Raw genomic sequence first — 19,582 nt, forward strand, 5'->3', positions numbered from 1 at the left:
CTTGCATTCGCGTGGATGTATCGCATCTCGTCATACTCTTTTAAGAGAATGGTTACGCGGTATAGGGAGTTCCGAATGGTCCCGAGGTCTTCAATCTTTGCTCGAGCCCTCTTATGGAGGATCTCACAGAGTTGGTCCGAGCCCCATGATAATTTTAGATAGAAACTGCGGGGGGTTTATTGATAAGAGATCTTTAATTCTTGTACAGAATACGGAGTATACAAATCTACAATATACATTCTAGAACATAGTTTTTACCTCTTTCGACATATTAAACTTATTAACCAAACAAAAAAAAAGTAGAACTCGTCACTTTAATCCGATAGCTCCGTTTGAACCGCATTCAGGCAACTCCTGAAACTTTCGACCCCCCCCCTGGGGCTAAGCCCGTTGGCCCATCGTGCCTGCGTCCCAACTAAACTTTCACCCCACTTCCCTCGAGTCTGCAAACGGCAACTCCCAATGCTGTACATCCACAGATCCCTGGTTCTGATGTACTTTAATGTACTCTATTTCACTTGAGGTCATTGGAATACCTCATCGGAAAGATGTGACGCCATGGGGTGAATGATGTTCTTATCCCCTAGGGTTTGAGCTATATTGCTAAATCCAAAACTTACCGTGTGCATTGCCCCCAGATCGGCCCTAGATCGGCCCCCGTGGAAGTTCGGTTACGATCCACCAGACACGATTGGTGGGGAGAAAAGAGCCCTGGAGGCGACTCTAGTCTCTGGAAACATGGTCCCCCTCCTTAGGTGCGGCATATTAATTCTACATTACGTATATATAGTTTACGACATACGATGCGGGGATATGAAAATGGTGCTATAGGTGAAATGGATGAAGATGGGGCTACTGGCGCTAGTTTAAATGATCGACAGTTTAGTTGACGTCTCCCACGGGAGAAATTCATACAACACGGCGAAATACAATATCTAACCCATGTGGGGGTCAAATAAATAGCATGGATCATCGCCAAAGAAGGGGGGGGGGGAAATCCCAGACCCCGGGTACCTGTAGGTACATCTGCAGGACGCCACTAAGGCTGGCATCTGGGCAGGGAGGCGCATGGCCAAGTAGAGCCAGGTACCAACTTGCAGGGCTTATCGATAAAACCTGAATTGGAGGAGCCGATCAGATATGCCCGCGGGCGGACGTCTTAACTTGATCTCCAGACTTCCATATCTTCCAGGAGTATTTTATTTGTTGATATGCACATTCCTACCTGTTTTTTTTTTTCTTCTTTTTTCCCCCACCCCTGGAGAGACGATCCATTTGCCTTTTTGGCGGTCTGCTTATTTGACTGGTCATTGATCATGCTCCGGTGGTGCTAATTATTTATTGACCAGTCCAATCATAGGGCATGCTCTGCATCTCGTACCAGGTCTATCCATGTTAATTGTACCTGATTATGTGTCGGGAGGCGTACCTGGGGGGACACGTAGGAGCCGCCTTATAATATAAATTAAATATTACAAAGTATATTAATAGATTATGTACTATTTTCATTGTCTCGTATTATACCTGTAGCAGTACCAGTAAGTCAGGCTGACGGCGAAAAGGCGATTGTGCGTGGCTTTTGCGTTTTCTATTATTTACGAGGTACCAGTGTACTTCAGAATGTGTTAGTGTGGAGAAATATATAGATAGCGAATCCCCCTATGATCTTAGCAATGATGACAATATGCCTTCAACCTTCCAGTTCCACTTTCTGCTTATTTCTCTATTGCTTCATAGTACCACTGCATCCATGGATAGCTCGTCTTTTACCTAAGTGTTGATCAAATAGTCATACTAGTGTGCTTCACTCAGAAACATCCATAGATCGAAAGCTAACAGGTGATAACAGGACACAAAACTAGGGACAGAGTAACAGCAAATAGGACTTTCTGAAACAGTTGACCGGCTTTTACTCTTGGACAACGTCAGTACGAAGATCCTCGTCAATGGTTCTTCCAGTTGCCCGAGATATATCGATGAAATATAAAGGGTTATCGTAACTACCGGCCGTCAGACTCAACAGAGCAGCCGCTTGATTTGATTGTAATACCATGCACATGAACCGTTATAATCAAACTTGTAAGAATCCTAGATTTGGGACTTTTGCTCTAGGTCGAGTGTAAACAGACTTTCTCGCAACAAGACTCTACGGTGCAACGACCAACTGCAAATCTTCATTCTGATTGGCGATGAGAATATAGTACATCCGGAAACTGGTGCGACTACCTACACGCTTCGATTGATTCTCCGGCCATAATGCCAAGCCACACTAATCTAGATTGGGAATTTTTCCGAAGCACCCCTGTTGGTTGGAAGTGTATTGTATCTTACTTAGATTACATTGTATATTAAACATGTATCCACTTGTAAACCAATCTGATACCTCCATACCCCGCCTTTAAATCAACCTTCCAAGTGACGGCGTATCTTAAAAATCAATCGCGAGTGGTCGAACCGAGATGGCGCCAAACCTAGCCCCTTCTAAACATGAGCTTATCTATGACATGATCCACAGTGGCGAGCTATCTATATCGCAGATGGCACATGCTGCTAGCTGCAATAGGAGTACCATTTTAAAGATCTCTTCTAATATACGAATGTTCGGCAGCGTTAAATCACCGCCTAACAAAGGCGGATGACCTCGTAGCATCACTCCAGTCATGCTTAAGGCTTTGTGTGATTATTTACTCGAAAAGCCTACCCTATACCTTGACGAAATGGCGATTTTTCTGTGGGACGAATTCGCTCTTCAAGCAATAAAATCGAGTATCAGCCGCGCCCTTACGTCCAGAGGCTGGTCAAAAGAAAATTGCCCGAGTCAAAGCCCGAGAGCGCAATTTAGACCTACGTGACGATTACCTCCACTTTATCTCTGACTTCTAGTCTTACCACCTTATCTATATAGATGAGTCTAGATATAATAAAAGGATAGGCTTTAGAAGAACAGGTTAGTCCCCGCTAGGTATAGCACCAGTTTAAGTATCTAAATTCCATCGTAATAAGCAATATCAAATACTACCTACCTATGCCCAAGATGGCGTTATTCTATCCAGAGTGTTTTAGGGCTCAACCGATGCGTCTGTCTTTAAGGATTTTATTGCTCAACTTCTTAAGCATTATAGGAAATGGCCCGAGGCGAAGTCTATATTAGTTATAGACAACACATCTTTTCATCACTCGGAGCGAATAGAACAGATGTGTTTAGAAGCTGAAGTAAAGCTAGTTTTTTTACCTCCATATTCTCCAGATTTGAATCCTATCGAGGAGTTCTTTGCTAAGTTAAAAGCTTTCATTCAGCGAAATTAGCACTCGTACGAAGAAAATTCAGACCAAGGATTCGATACCTTTCTCGAATGGTATATTGACATCGTCAGTACAAGGGACAAAAGCGCAGAGGGACACTTCCGGCACGCAGGCCTAAGCATAGAGGAGCCATAAAGCAGCTATTCCAGCGATGGTCGAGATTAGTCTCAGTGGTTAACTCCTCGCTATATTTTGAATATTGATAGTATTAACAAATATATTGTCAAAGATTCCCTATGCACATAAATTTTTATCGCACCAACAAGAACCATGCTGATCTGTATGTAATCAATCTTAAAACCAGTTTCTACTTACCCTTATCGTGATATCAATATTTATCGAAAACAACTAAATGGGTGAATTGTTCGGTAGAAGTACATCAGAAGCCTTAGCTCTCCATATATAAGTCTACCAAGCAACTAAACCAGCACGCCCGAGAGTTACATCTAATATTAAAGTATATATAGTCCAAACTAGATCTAGGATTACAACGATAATCACAGACAACACGTTGATAAGTTCACCCAGCCCAACAGCTCCAGGGGGAATCCTAGCTTTCATAAACACCCCGGCAGCAAGAAGCACAGCAGATGTATTATAAATGAAGCTCCAACCAAAGTTAATTTGCTCGTATCCATCACAGTAATAATCCCAGATAGAGCCAGCCTCATTAACACAACATCGGCAGCAGCCCTACGCGATGTCGCTACCTCATATAATTAGCCATATTCTTCATTGGTAAAGAAGCCAAATTGGTATCGCTCAGCGTTTTGTATAACATTAGGAAGCGGGTCAAGAACGCGATGCCTATCTGCGAACATCTCAAGCATTTACAGGTTCTGATTAGTGCGTCGTGGCCTCATCAGGCGCCGATTTCGAACACTGCTCGTATCAAATAACATGGCTACTAATTGTTGTTACAGGAACTGATTACGTGTCCAGTAGTTTTTTTTTTTTGGAAAATAACTGTTCCTTGGTTTCGAAGGCGCCGAATTGGTAAAGGGCAACATAGTCATCGTATCCTAGGAAGTGGCGCCAATGTCACGGGGATATAAACACGGCTTTCATATAACTATAGAGAAGCACCTGAAAATACATGCGAAAATTGAAGGCCTAGGACCCTATCTTCTGATCATGAGAATCACAGCTCCAAGTAGGAAGGAAGCACGGGGCAACTACCTAGGTAAGATCCACCTATACGCCCAGCCAATCAGTGCCCAGAATTGTAGACAATTATCTCGTTTGTTACTTTCTTAATGCCAACTCTTTCTTCACCATCGGTGGAGATTATCCCTTGTAAAACAGCGATGAAGAGTCCCGCTGTCACCGTTTGCTAGTGATCTAGTCGAAGTTTGTTGGAAATTGTCGAATGGATGATGTGCAAAAAACTACTCATGGCAATTCGCATGTCAGTTATTTGGAATGTTTTCTTGTTTAAATGTTCAAAAAGAAGCAAAAATTGGTTAAGCATACCTAATTGTTATTTGTGTATGAAATTTCTTAAGCCGAATAAGGATAGAAACCTTTATTAGCGAGGGCCGGCTAAATATAGAAAGACCCGTGGACCCTTTTATGCTCCCGTTACTGTCCATAAGTGCCGAGGTGAGATTTTAAGTGGGGTCAACGGTTATGAAAATGGTAAATCAGCCAATGAATCATACAAGTCCAGGATGGAACCATTCAAGTGGCATTTCTCCTGCGGCATCCCTGTAAACCTAGAAGACCCTTAGGCGCGTTCGCCCGACACATTTATGCCTGGAAGAGGTACCCGCTTACCAAGCTAGTACTTCCATCCTAGGCTTTGTTGCTGATGTGAAGTCAGTAATCTACTTGGATCTACTTATGAAGGTGCAGACTGTGCGTGTGACTACTCAAGGCGATCTTTAATGGGGGCTGGATAGGTTTCCCGAAGGCACACACACATTTAAACCCATGAAAACTGGACAAGAGAAACATAGTGATCATTCTTTATCATGAAACAATCCAGTACGGGACCAATGTACTTGTCGTAGCACAGCCCAGTCAGTGGGCCTCCCCAATCGTAAATTGTTGGAGCACAGACGTCTCCAATTGGACTGATCCTGGCCCTCTATGTTGTATATAACTCTTTATACCTTCCACCCTATCTTTCTCCATTCATTCTTTCAATAGTCCTTTCAACGCATCTGCCGACTCTCGTTCATATCATCAGATTTCGTCACTCTTTTATAGAATTCATAATATTGCTCCACAAACAACGGCATTATGAAGGTTTCCGTAGCCTCCATGGCGATGGCCATCCTTCTGGGTGCTTCCACCGTCCTCAGTGCTGCTACAAGCATCAAGGACCGCGACAGCAGTATTGTTCCCATCACTGTCAAGGGCAATGCCTTCTTCAAGGGCGATGATCGCTTTTACATCCGTGGTGTCGACTATCAGCCTGGTGGTTCCTCCAAGCTTCATGATTCTATCGCTGATGCCGACAGTTGCAAGCGTGATATCAAGACTTTCAAGGAATTGGGCTTGAACACCATTCGTGTTTACCACGTCGATAACTCTAGAGACCACGACGAGTGCATGAAAGCCCTAGCCGATGCTGGAATCTACCTAGTCCTCGACGTCAACACCCCTAAGTACTCTATCAACCGTGCCGATCCCGAAGTTTCCTATAACGACGTCTACCTTCAGTACATCTTCGCCACCGTGGAGATGTTCGCTAAATACGACAATACCTTGGCCTTTTTCTCGGGTAACGAGGTCATCAACGACGGTCCCACCTCCGAGGCTGCTCCCTATGTGAAGGCCGTCACCCGTGACCTACGGACTTACCTCCGTTCTCGTAACCTTCGTCACGTCCCCGTTGGTTATTCTGCCACCGATGTCGATACCAACCGTCTAGAGATGGCTGAGTATATGAACTGCGGCACCGATGATGAGCGATCCGACTTTTTCGCCTTTAACGACTACTCCTGGTGTGACCCTTCCTCTTTCACTACTTCAGGCTGGGATCAGAAGGTCAAAAACTTCACTGGCTACGGCATTCCTCTTTTCATCTCCGAGTACGGCTGCAACACCAACACTCGTAAATTCGAGGAGGTCAGCGCCCTCTACTCCACTGAAATGACCAGCGTCTACTCCGGCGGTATCGTCTACGAGTACTCCGAGGAAGGCAACAAGTGGGGTCTAGTCAAGATCGACGGTAACGATGTTACACATCTGAAGGACTACGATGCTCTCAAGTCTGCTTTTGATAAGACTGACAACCCCAAGGGCGACGGCGGGTACAATTCCACTGGAGGTGCATCCGGCTGCCCCAAGTTGCAGAAGCCCAACTGGAATGTCCCCGATGACGCTCTTCCTGCCATGCCATTACCTGCGAAGAAATACCTCACTCAGGGTGCTGGAAAGGGTGTAGGCTTCAGCGGTAAGGGCTCTCAGAACGCTGGCACCAAGTCATCCGGCACCGCAACGCAGGGTTCTGGCGAGGTCGCCGCTGCCACCAGGGGCGGTAGCGCTGCCTCCGGAACCAGCTCCGAAGGTGCTGCTGCTGGCCTCAAGCCCCTACAATTGAGCACCCCCGCTACACTTGGCCTGATGATTGTCTTGTCGACATTGTTCGGCGCCCGTTTCATTCTTCTGTAATGCTCCCCCACCTTCCTTAGTTTGGGGGTTCATCTAGATCTCTTGTTGGACATGCATCTTTTAGCAGTCATTCTTCAATCTCTGTGATGATGATCATCCGATCGTAGCTTGAGTTAGCATCCTTGAAGTCACCTCAACTACCGCGCTTGTCATTTCTATGCAAGTACACTTTGCCATTTACATACATCTTCCCCCTTTTTTCACCCCCGAGAAGTCACAAGCACTCGAAGGGTTTCTTTTTGTCTTCTTTGTTTCATTCTTGATGGATTGAATTTGAGGTATCAATTCTACATCACTTTTAACTATATTGTATATGATCTTTCCAAGGCCCACACCACGTCTGGTAGCTCAATACAGTAACGAGATATTTGGCTATGTATCAACATACATAAAGCAATATACTGGTAACCCAAGGATCGGTTATGTTCTATGGGATTGCACCAATCCGAGAGACCTGCGGCGAGAGCTACGGGAGAGAATCGACGAGGGGTCAGGGTAGATGAAGACTACCTATCTACCTATTGTAAATTCCTGTATAGAGATGACCGCAGAATTCCGGTGTGAGCTGTTCTCTATTCGCTGTAGAATATCTAGATTAAATTACTATTATTTTCGTTGCAGGTGACCTCTCCGCGCCGTTTCACCCATAGACCTATGACACGTACGAATCGCCGAGCGGCCCCTACCTTCACGCCGTGATTGACAAAAAAATCCTGGGTCTTGATCCTCGAAAAACTGCATGAGGTCTAAGCAGTTCTTGATAGTCACATCGCGTGCTTTGATGATATTCTCCTTGAAAGTCTCGTTACTCACCCGTGATTGTTGCCATTCAGTATATTCCTCCACAGCGACATCAAGCAGCCCATGGGCGATGATTGATTTAGCACATTTGGTCTTAGCAGGCAAGGCATCATTAGCAGGAGCAGATACCGATTGTTAAGATGATCCAGCAGGGAGGAGATTGATATTGATCGGAGGACAAATTGCAGAACTATCTAGGAGTTTATTCCGCTTTTCATGTCCCTAGTCTTCCTCGGCATATAACTACTCGCGAAGGTTATCGGGCATATTATTATGGGCCTCAAGGACTCCTCCTTGCTCCACGTACTTGATAAGAGGCTTGAGATGGTGTGTCTCTTTTACCCTCTGGATCTTACCAGCAATATTGTCATTCGTGGCGATATGGAGGTCCGGGATATCGTATAACACAATAGGCGTTACGTTAGACCGAATATTGACTAGAGACCTACTTGGCGTTAATCGAAGCGTCTCGATCAGCAAGCATACGCTTGGTGACCAATGATTTTCCTCTCTTGTTGGTTTGAGAAGATATAGGCCGACTATCCTCTATATAATTTATCGATATCTATAGTCGAAGTTTCTTGCCAAGACAATACAGGTAGCGCCACGCTAGTAGCTACTTCTCTACCGGTGTCTAATTAATATTAGTCCCTTCGAAGCGCTTGGTAAAATCTCGTTGAGTACCGTTATTGATAGATAGCACTAGGGCAGTATTATCTAGTCTAAACTGTCGACTGCGGGCTATCTTCTGTCATAGAATACCCTCGGCGTCCTCCTTTATTTACTCCTAGTAAGAACTAGGTGGGAGAGTCAGTTCTTGTTCCGTATCCTTATTAACGACTCGATTGTTTAGTTTGACCCTCTACTCGATTTAGTATTGAATATAGTCTGCAGGTTGTTCATTCTATACACTTCTATCTTCACCTGCCACTGTAGGATGGAAGATCCATTGCTCGGAAGGATGTGATTGTAAGGAAGGTGAACGTTTAGGAACTATGTCCTCGGCATCGGGAGAAGGGTAGATTACTGATGCCCGTATACTCGCGGTGCAAGTAACCGGGGGTGGGCGCCCATGAGGGAGTCCGTTCCTAGAGATTAGGCAGTCTAGATCGGTAGGTATTATAATCGTCATTGAAAGGTGTGCAAGTCTTTCCCCCTAAACATAAGATGCTACTGAGGAGTCTAGAAACATGGTTGCGTGTTAGCCACTACTAAGGAATGTTGGGGAGCGCGAAGTAAAGAAAGTAAGAAAGCTGTGGCTGATAGGCTGAGTATTCGGATAAGTAGGTTCATGAGTACTCTGCAGGTAAGCAAAGTAATGTAAGTCACTTTTTGCAATGTCTGATACCGCGTAAGCCCCTATGTAGACTGCCACTTGGTCGCAATGGCGGCGAGGGAAAGTGACGCCTCGCCAGATTCTCGGGGCCCTTTCGAAGCTCTAGAGTTTGACATGTTTGCTTTACATGGAGAACATTCTAGGTCCCGTGGGTCGTCAGTACAGTACGAGACATTGGTTCGTATTTCTATTAACGTAAATTACGGAATTGAAGTGAAAACGGAACATTAATATCCCGTGGCTAGTCCCGATATAGACCAATGAGTCTTGGCATTAGGGTTGGATAATCAATCAAGGAGTGTAGGTGGTCGCACTAGTTTCGGTACGTACTGTAGCATCTACAGTCTATGCCACTAACATCGTTCTAAGGTCTAATATACCGTCGAAAATGTCGACTAGTCCTGTAAGGCTTGAATAACAGTCACATCGATACCTTTCTTGGCAAGTTCCTCTATTTCCTCTTCGTACGTCCTTTAGATCGGTGGAGATTGTCTTGGGGTTGTTTTTTCCGTCGGCGAAGGTAGTGTATAGGTATCTTTGGAGAACACAGATATCTCTAGATCTTTCTAGGTCAATCTCTTTATCGGGTTTGCCCTGCTGAGTTGTCGTATTTGCCGCGAAGACAATTTCAGGAATATCGTAGTTCCATAGAGCCAAAAAGCTAAAAGTTAAATTGCCGCGCCGAAAACATCCGGACGTCAGCTAGCTATCATCCTGATCTATCACTTGTTGGGAGCAATAATCAGGTGGCGGGCATATTATTGGAATTATCGCTGTAGAAATACCTGAATTGCCATCTAGGAGAAACTAAGAACCGGAATACCAGTATTCTAATGGTAGTACCATGTATGATTTATTATATGTGCATTCTAAAGAGACACGCATGGCAGTAACGCACAAAGCTAAACCCAAATTGGGCAATATATGTTGCGTGATTCACCATCGAAGGCCATAAAGCAGTGAGATACACATGTAATTAGTAAACATGTACTCATCATCAAACCTTATCCCAGACATCAACCCATATGTACATATTCCGTATAGTACAAGAAGTGCCAGGAGGCTGAGAGTAATTCACATGTGAATTCCAGACCGGACGAAAGGGACAAAGCGCTTGCATTTTCTAATCCAAACCCATGCCATTCCCCAAATCTAATTGGACCCCTCCGTAGCAACTGACATGCACCTGTACCCCTCTACATCTACGGCATTGAGTCAATATGCAGTGTGCACACCAGTTCCCACTAACTTTCAGATCTGCCTAAACATCCCTAACACCGTGGTGCACACTGTGAGAGTCATCTGACTCCTCTGTAACACTGCGTTCAGGTACTCGTGCAACATACTTGCAGATGTAGATCTACCCGCTTATTTGCGGCACATCTTGATGTATATATGCATTTATGCATGGGTACGCAGCGGTATAGACGCCAGGGGTCAAAGCCCCATTTCTAGGCAATATCGATGATGCCTTATTTTCTGAATTAAGACCAGCAAAATAATCAAGATACTTGAGTTACTATTACAAGATAGTCAGCTCTATAAGCGGCCTTCTGATGTCTTTGCAGGTCTTTTCAGGTCTTTTCAGTGGTCTCCTCAAACACTATTCTGTTTCTATATACCAGTTTTGTAGGTCGACGGTAAAAAAAAAGCGGAAAAAAGCTTTGTACAAACGATTCTTTGATATATCAGCTTTCAACCTGTGATAAACCGGTGTAAGGCGCGGTTAAGAACCAGGCCAAAAGTGAGACATCAACGCATCGATATTCTCTAGAAATGGGGGTTTGACCCTGGCATCTATACCGCTGCGTACATGGGTATTATTTCCCGATGTTCGGAGGCTTTTGCTTCGGATTCTGTGTGAGCTGACGGATTGGGTCCCGATACCCTGGTGTTATAGTAGTCGTCCCAGGGTACCAACTCGTTTATTTGAAGGTTCCTGGTCAGGTACGCTAGTTGTTTGTACCTTGGCTTTGGGTGCGGCTGGTTGCTGGTACCTGGGACTTGAGGCCCTGGGATTGGGTATTTACTTCCAAGGGTCTGTTGCCCATGGTGCGACAACAAGGTTTAGGTATTTATAGAACTTAAGAGTTAAGGGAATATGGCAGATGGTGAAAGAGCTTGCATTATTCCAAGATGGAGTAGGGATGTTCAAACTGCAAATCGAATAGAATATTTTTCGTTTGTATGACCATGAAATCCGTTTGTAGTAACTGGTGGAAAATCCAAATCTGAAACTACACTCTTCGTTTACATATAAAATTGAGTAAAATTGAGCAAAACTCGAGGGCTCAGTGGTTCTCCCAAGTTGTGTCAGAGTGGGAAGCCGTCTTGCCAGAAGGGTCCGGGGATTTTCCATGTTTAATGAGAATAAATCTGCAATTCCGCGTGAATCGAAAGGACAGAAGTGATAGATGAAACAGTGATGGATGGAACAGCGGTGGATGAAAGAGAGATAGAAGGAAGGAAGCTTGACAAAAGTCTAATTAACAAGGTAGGCATTATTCATCTGAACAAAGACTAAACAAAGAGAGGTACCTATTTTGCTATCATCCCAACTGTTGAAACCTCTTACATTTCAAGCGTATTTCGTATTCCTCTCTTCCACCACATACCTTCTCAAATTCTACCACGTGGTGAGCAGAGAACATGCTCCATCTGTATGGCATTCATCCAATTTCTTAGCAGTGGTTAAGTGGATAATGTATTTGGGCGCTTGGCACGATTAGGTATTGGCTCTATGTCCCTTTTAAGCTAGTCAGTCCACATTCAAACATTAGAGGCTCAAATAGGCATATCCATAGTGGAACTAGAAACTTCCTTTCCCGCTTCCTATTCCTTTTTCTTCCTCTGCTCTCCAAACTCTTTCCCATATCTCTACTTATTCACCCCCACCTCTCCCCCTCCTTCACCTCTCCATCTCTTTGTCTTCCCCCTCCCCTATCCCCAGAGCTTAACACCTCCTGTGATCACTTATAATCTGCACACATGAGCCTCTTCTGACACATGCTGGGTGTACTCTGAGCATCAAGAACAACTATCTATGGTATCCATGGATGGAGCAACTGCTGTGTTGGATGCCTTTTTCGTGGCAACCGCAACGCCAGGATAAAAAGGCCAATATCTTGAAGTCATGTCGAATGCCCCAACCCAAATTCTCCTAGCAGCTCTGTCACAGCTGTCTATCTGATTAGTATCATCCTTTCAGTCTCTAAAGATACTAGGATGCAGTGTCTTATTGAACCCTAACCAGACCTGCCATGCTGAACAATATCTCCTGCCTGAAAGAGCCAGTGTTATTCTTATCTATCGTCACGCGCCCGGTTCCATCGAGTACCGTCCTTTCCCTGGAATGGTATCAACGTCTCCCGTGGCTATTGGAATTGTGCACTGGATGTTCGACTTGCAGAATTCGTCCTCCAACTTCGTCATCGTCACACACCTATGATCCCCTTCGATTGAGACGATGCAGTATACGAACTAAAGACTGCCACATAAGAGAACTCCCAGATGTGAGAGAACTATGCATCTTGTAATTTTGCAATCGATGCTCAATCAGTCTCACCTTTTGTGTCCGCTGCAGCCAGATCTGGAGAAGCGATATCACGTCGTTTGCAAAGATCCAATGTGAAATTACAGCGAGTGGGAAAAAGAAAGAGAAAAAAGAAAGGGCTCATTCCAGCTGGCGATGGAGAAACGATATTACTCTCCGTCATTCATCATACTGTTTCTGAGATGTCAGTTCGATGAAGTACAGCATGGCACATTCTCGGACATCACGGTCACAATTGGACGAGTAAGTCGCGCAGATTTCATTTTGCGGACTTTACTAACACACTTGTGCAGATTGCGCGCTTCGAGCGTTGTCTTTCACGCTACGAGTCACCAGTAAAAACCGCTGGGTGGTCTATAGTCACTCAAATCCGTGACTTGCGACTTTCAAGACCGACTACTCCCACGTCCTGGATTGTTGCATAAAAGCTCATTCCCGGGCTTATATATTCTACCATTGAATGAACGGGTAGACCTTCACATGCGACCAAAAGTTGATATGGTGGCTGAGCCCGTATTTATATATGCATATATATATCCGACCTTGAAAGGGATCGCATCTGATATATGCCATTTTCATTCCGGATCAGACACAGAACAACGCCCAACGAGATTGATCGTGCGCAGCTTGGCATTCTCGTGCCGACAAAAAGTGCTCTACGCCTGTCAGCGTGAACGCTCCCGTCGACAAGCCGCACGGGTGGCCCGTCGGAAGAAGAAGGTGGAGGGAGCCGCCTAAAAAGGATGGCACCAAGGGAAGAATGATTGCAGAGGGTAGAATTTTTGACTGGCACGATGGTGTGCAGTCTGAACATCTCAGACCTCGAATCCTGCTGGCCCTAATGCTTCCAATCCCAAACATACCTTCGGCGGTGTTGCGACTTATTGCCCTATTCTATCGGTCTCTTTCCTTAATGCTTGTGTTTGTGTATGTGATATCTCTCTCTATTGACGAACGGGGCCGCCTGTTTCACGAGGACAAAACTGACACTGCCATGGTGGCGGTAATGTGCTAATGTTCTTGTTGTTCCACATCATTACGAAAAATATAAGTCGACAGCACGGTCTGATGTCCCTTACAATAGGGAAGTTGATGGACAACGTTCGCAAGAACTTATGTGGAACTCTTCAAGACACACCAATGTCATGTGCGCAATCTGAGACGAGATCCTAGCACAACACGGGAACACAACACCCTCTTCTCGACATGCAAAGCGAGGTCGCTGGCGAAAATGCTGGAGGCGGACGAAGCGGGAGCTCTAGACAACCTCGCGAGCGAACGTATTCAAGAGATGCCTCGAGCAAACATGGAGTTTGCACTCGCTGGGGGCGCGAAGATCTTCCACGCTATCCAAACGGGATAGGGAAAAAGACGAGGATATGGCTCAGCATGCATGATGTCGGTTAGGAGCTAGCGAATCTCAAGACTTCAGACATCAGAAGGATTTCAGATGTGATGATATTGGAACTGCCTTGATGCTTCTTACAATAGGGCTCAACATGCATGATGTGGGTTGGGAGCTGCTCGCGAATCTCAAGACCTCAGACATCAGAATAATTTCAGATGTGATGATGTCGAACTGCCTGTGTTATTGAGCACCAACTTGAGCGATAGAATTCGCAAACCATCAATCAACATGTCTGGCAGCCCCGGTGTTGGTTCTTTGCGCTCGTCGTGCCGCAAATGTTAGTGAGCCATTTGCTACCTCACAGCAAAACATCGTCATCGACGTCGAAAGTTCGGATGGCTAGATAGGGCAAAGAGTGTGTTTTAGGAAAATCCGAGCTACTCACTCAAACAAATTCCCCGATAGGCGCGTTCTTTGATGAGAGAGAATACGAGAAAACCCGGTTGATTGGGTTACTCCCAGCAGCAGATGCTTAACAAGAGGCGAGCCATCAGGAGAGGCGAGCTATATGACCCACCGACTCGATTGTGCCGATGAACTTTCTGATACGGGAATGGGTGATGATAGGATGCTCATGTGGTTGGTCTGCGACGGAGATGAAATGTGGGAGAGGCGAAATGACCGAAGTCCAGCGATGGCCCTCATCGATGCTAGCGGAATCCCAACTGAGCAAAAATTCTGCTGGAGCATGACATCTTCTATGAAATGACTGGGGTTATCACCTAACCTCTCTTCCGCATGTTGCTTTTGGTGCTCTTGGTTTGCTGTTAGCTTGTGATGAACCGTTGGAGTTTGTACTATTGATTGCTCCCTGAAGAGTCGGCCTTGCACCCTGGATTATGGGAAGAAACCCTTCAACCATGAGGAGAATGGGACGGCGAATGATATCGGTCATAGTGCAGCAAACAGAAATCAACGCGGCCCTATTTCGATAAATATGAAGCCGGCAACTTCGCCGTAGGATGTCTACCTGTGACTACACCATCAGGCCCCTCTAGGCGCCGTCCAGCATCCCAGCAGCAACTCGTCAACCCTTTTATGGAAAGGCGAGACATAGGTTGGCTCGCTCCAGTCCCAGCCCCAGCACCACATTGAGTTGCAGCGGGAACACACAGGGTGGAACTAGCCCTTCGTGGTAGCAAATGTTTCTTCCGTTCAGCTGGTACGGACCGCTACGTCGTTGGAATGAAAGTTGTTGCGAACTTCATCGCAAGCTTCCTCAAGCACGGCCTCGAAATTTTGCCGTTCTATTCGCTCCATAAGCATCTGTCTGGCGCAGTACGTTCCTCGCAGAATTCAGATTTCGGAGACGCTCCGTATACATGGGAAAAGCCTGCAAATCCAAGTCGAAAAGCGGAAGCATGAGAAGATTCATATTGAGAGGAATGGAAGCCGCACAGATACCGAGTCATTGGGTGAAACGCAGCATGTCGAGACTATGTATTTTCTCCTTCACAATACATCAAACCTATGAGTGAAGTTTGATGACATGGAGGTGGAATAAATGAGGAGAAAGGGATGTATGGGGGTTTCTGACCAATTACCAATGTGACCACGCACACATAGGGTCCTTGCCCATGTATGAAAACTGCGTTGAGGAAATGAACTGTGCAACGACACAAAAAGCCTCAGTTTTCTCTATATGTAGCCCGCGTAGCCTCAAACGGTTTCTTACTTTAATTACTCCGACTTCTACTGCCTTGTCAGCTTCCAGTGTTGCATTGTCATCAAGTGTAGCCCGTATCTACATAGCCGGACTTTTACTATTGATTAAGAAGCTGACACCAAACTAGCAGGTTCTAATGAAAAGGAAGACCACATCAAGTTCGAGTGTAGTATGCCACTCGCCATACAATTATATTTCTCATTAGAGCTGAAGTGAATCGTTTCGACTGACCTCATCTACCTCATACAAAATCTCGAAATCCCTTTTTGTAGAGATTCGGCAACATGTACAACACGCTTGTCGTAGCCGTATAGCCTCGATCACCGTCCCAGGGGGCCAACAACCGAGCTCACCATCACGGCAGCTTCTCGCTCCCAGTTTCCAACAACCACCATGTCGGATCCTGGTCGTCCCTTCTCAGCTAGCAGGCTGGTAGCAGATACCTGCGATGCACGGAGCACACACTCTTTGATCTCGACTCTTAGTCGATCACGGTTGGACCGCAATGTACGAGCAGAGACACCGCCTCGGTTGACGGTTTCCTGGACACGCGGTGCGAGAGATGAGGCGAGGGAGCGCCAGTAGTAGGAAGGAAGTGAAGTGGTGTCCAAAGCCTGGAGAAGAGGCTGCAGGAGATTAGGTTTGTTTGAGGCTGCTGCTTGGGCTTCGGCAGGTTCGTCGATTGCGGAGGCCAAGAGAGGGTGCGGTGGTGGGCGGAGGTTTCTGAGAATGTTCTCCAAGGCGACTATATCCTGGCATCGGGCGGAGATGTCGGCGAGGGCTCGGTCCATGGTTGGCAGCTGGGTAAGAGCCCGGGCGAGAGAATTTACGGATGTCATGATCGCTGTGTGCATGAAGCCTTGTAATGTTGACAACAATAATTCGGGTTTGTAGTTGGCTGCTGTGGTTTCGCCCTTTGGTGCAGGCGAAAGAAGATATAGAGTTGTGGCGGCGGTTGCGAGACGTGCTCGGGCATCGCGGGCTTGCTTATATCCAGATGGAATGGATGACTGGCCATTGGCGCTTGCCGAGTTTGAGGACAAAGTGAATCTGTTAATGGTCTGTTGCGCTCTCGACTTGACCATGTTCTCTGCGGGGATGACGAATTCTCCGCGCAGAGTGCGAGTGACCTTCACCCGATCCAACCCATAGCCTTCTTCGCCCTGGGTCGTGGCCGAGAACATTTCGCGCAGGTTCAAAATCGTGTACGCTGCTCGTTCAAGTGCGCGGAAGCCATCTTTTCCAGTTGACGGTGATGCTGGTCCATCTGGTCCGGCTGGGAGGGCCGGCCCTGTTGCACCTCGACCTGTAATTTCAGATACCTGGCTCTCTAACTGTCTACCCAGGGTTAAGCAGCGCGCAACCGCCCTTGCTAGGCGGACAGTTTCAAGGGAGTTTTCAGCAGCAATACGGGCTTCCTCGGCTGCTTGCCATTTTTGTATAACCTCTTTTTGGAGGCGCTCGTACCCTTGAGTCACAGAGGCAATCTGTGTCCCTGATTCCTTCAAGATATTATCAGCAGCTTTAGTTTGGCTTTGGGTGTGTGAAAGCAATGGGAGAGCTGATTTGGTTGTCAATGCATGGATGTGTGTATCGATCTCCTGAAGATCAAAGAGTACCCGTGACAATGGTGTTGATAAATCCAACGGGGTATCTGTTGCATTGTTTGTGCTTGTCACCAATGTATTGGCAAATGAAGTCGGCGAGAATTCCGGGTCTAAGAAAGCCTCATAGTCTATGTATGATGGATCTCCTTCTGCCATGATTCTAGACGTGTCCAATGTCTATCTCAATGGGGCCGCATAGAAGAACAGAGTAATGGAGTAACTAGGGAAGATCTTGGAACCAGCCAATCAGGAGCATGTGGAGATCAGAAGCAGTATTTCTTCGACTCTCAATGTTTTGACATCCGTAGGTCATTGGAGGAGAGAGAGATATTGGCCATAAGATAGGGAAACCCACATGGCTGATAACAATAGCGTCACGTGTCATTACTTAGTCACCTTACACATTCTCAGCAGATGAGGCCATTACTGACTTGTCAATGATAATATAGATAAAATATAAGTGACTAGGATACTACGTTAAGTATATCTAGATCATCCTAAACATAATGTGGCGATGCAGGCATAGGAATTCGAGGTAGAAAACCTCGGAGACCTTTACCAATCTTAAGAGTCCACGAGGGAGCCACCGACATCAGATAACTCTAGAGCCAATGAATATCTGCTTTCGAAATATCAATCAATCAAATATCAAATGCGTTGACATTGTAACTTTGCCAGCGCCTTCCAACGACAGAGCGGGGTCCACTTCAGATAAGAGTTCGGATTTATGTCCGAGTATTATGAACATGAACTCTCGACATTTAAAGACACAATTTCTGGAAAATATAGTACTTTAAGCTAAGAATTATTCACCATGTCGACTACAACCACAACCCAAGAGCAGACCGTTCGCTTGACCAACGAAGATCAACTACCTCCACTACCACCAGCAGCAAATGATGCAGGCTTCCAAAGTCTAGCTCGTGGAGGCCGAAACGGCACTCTGAAACTGCGCGGTATTCCCACATTCTCAGACCTAACCGAGAAACGCAAGTGGATGAAGGAGCACATGGCTGCTGCATTCCGGTTCTTTGGAAAGCTGGGGTATGGAGAGGGTGTCTCCGGGCACATTTCGATGCGAGGTAAGTGTGACACTCTCTTTTGAATGGAATATTCGTTATAGAGCAAGAGGATTCTGACAAATTGCAGACCCAATCCTCAAAGACCATTTCTGGATGAATCCATTTGCCAAGCATTTCTCGACTATCAAGGCTTCGGATCTTGTTCTCCTTGACGCTGATGGATTCGTCGTTGAGGGTGGAGCCCAGCTGCCTGTTAATGAAGCTGGATTCTTGATTCATTCAGAGATCCACAAAGCACGTCCAGATGTTGTGGCTGCGGCGCACACGCATGGTATCCATGGAAAGACGTGGAGTTCATTTGGGAAGCCAATCGAGATGCTTACGCAAGGTTGGTGGCTTTCCTTTTCCCTTTACGTAGCATTCGGGTTCGAATTTGGGCTAACGTAGTATAAAGATGCGTGCAACTTCTTTGGCAAAGTGGGCGTTTACGAAGACCATGGCGGCATTGTTCTGTCGGCAGATGAAGGGAAGGCCATTGCAAAGGCATTGGGCAAGGAAAACATTGCATGTATCTTGCAAAACCATGGGTGAGCCGATATTTGCCCTTGCATTTTCATGTGTCTGGTTCTGTCTGGCTAATTTGACTCAACTCATGTACAGTCTTCTAACTGTCGGCTCGACTGTTGATGAAGCAGCAATCCTATACTCCATGCTGGAGCACGCTTGTGAGTCACAGCTTCTTGCTGAAGCAGCAGCCGCCAATGGTCTTCCGAAGAAGATCATTAGTGATGATGCGGCTAAGTTTACCGCCGATGCTGCCCAGAATCCTGTAAGTGGAAAGGTGATATATGTTTGAGAATATGTATGCTGACCATCTTAGCACAACTTCTATACCGAGTTCCAGCCTGAGTTCGAGTTGCTTGTCGAAGAGACAAACGGAAGGTTCCTTGAGTAAGATGTGAACAATATAAATAGCATTTCCGATTCGGTTCGAAGCTCGTCCAAATATTTAGCCTTTGAAAGGACATCGAGAGAGCAGATCATCAACCACAATATCATTTCACGAGAGCGTTGGATGAAAGGTCCTGGAGAAGCTGTGCTGCCCTCAGACATTATTCCAGATAGCAATACATGCTTCCTTCGTAACAGGTAGTATAAGCTTTTGCATAGTTGTACTTGAGCTTCGCCGAAATGGATGTTATTCTTAGGTACGGAGGATTCGAGAAGTTGAGATTGAATATGGAATTATTTTCATATAGCTCGTC

General features: G+C 45.9%; 3 protein-coding genes across 3 annotated transcripts; 2 read left to right on the forward strand and 1 right to left on the reverse strand.

Annotated features, from left to right (window-relative positions):
* Positions 1 to 5,547: 5,547 nt before the first annotated feature.
* Positions 5,548 to 6,924, forward strand: PGRI_025530 (Glycoside hydrolase, superfamily; the record flags this gene model as incomplete). The annotated part of the gene is made up of 1 exon (XM_040790266.1): positions 5,548 to 6,924. The coding sequence occupies one exon, from the start codon at positions 5,548 to 5,550 to the stop codon at positions 6,922 to 6,924; it is 1,377 nt and encodes a 458-aa protein (XP_040647219.1).
* A 9,084-nt stretch (positions 6,925 to 16,008) lies between these two features.
* On the reverse strand, positions 16,009 to 17,451 carry PGRI_025540 (putative Golgi transport complex component Cog5; the record flags this gene model as incomplete). The annotated part of the gene is made up of 1 exon (XM_040790267.1): positions 16,009 to 17,451. The coding sequence occupies one exon, from the start codon at positions 17,449 to 17,451 to the stop codon at positions 16,009 to 16,011; it is 1,443 nt and encodes a 480-aa protein (XP_040647220.1).
* Positions 17,452 to 18,109: 658 nt separating this feature from the next.
* Positions 18,110 to 19,272, forward strand: PGRI_025550 (class II aldolase/adducin domain protein; the record flags this gene model as incomplete). The annotated part of the gene is made up of 5 exons (XM_040790268.1): positions 18,110 to 18,377; positions 18,445 to 18,705; positions 18,772 to 18,904; positions 18,978 to 19,146; positions 19,198 to 19,272. The coding sequence occupies 5 exons, from the start codon at positions 18,110 to 18,112 to the stop codon at positions 19,270 to 19,272; spliced, it is 906 nt and encodes a 301-aa protein (XP_040647221.1).
* Between the last annotated feature and the right edge of the window lie 310 nt (positions 19,273 to 19,582).

The sequence above is a fragment of the Penicillium griseofulvum genome (genome assembly GCF_001561935.1).
Source record: "Penicillium griseofulvum strain PG3 chromosome Unknown contig_80, whole genome shotgun sequence".
Classification (NCBI taxonomy): domain Eukaryota; kingdom Fungi; phylum Ascomycota; class Eurotiomycetes; order Eurotiales; family Aspergillaceae; genus Penicillium; species Penicillium griseofulvum.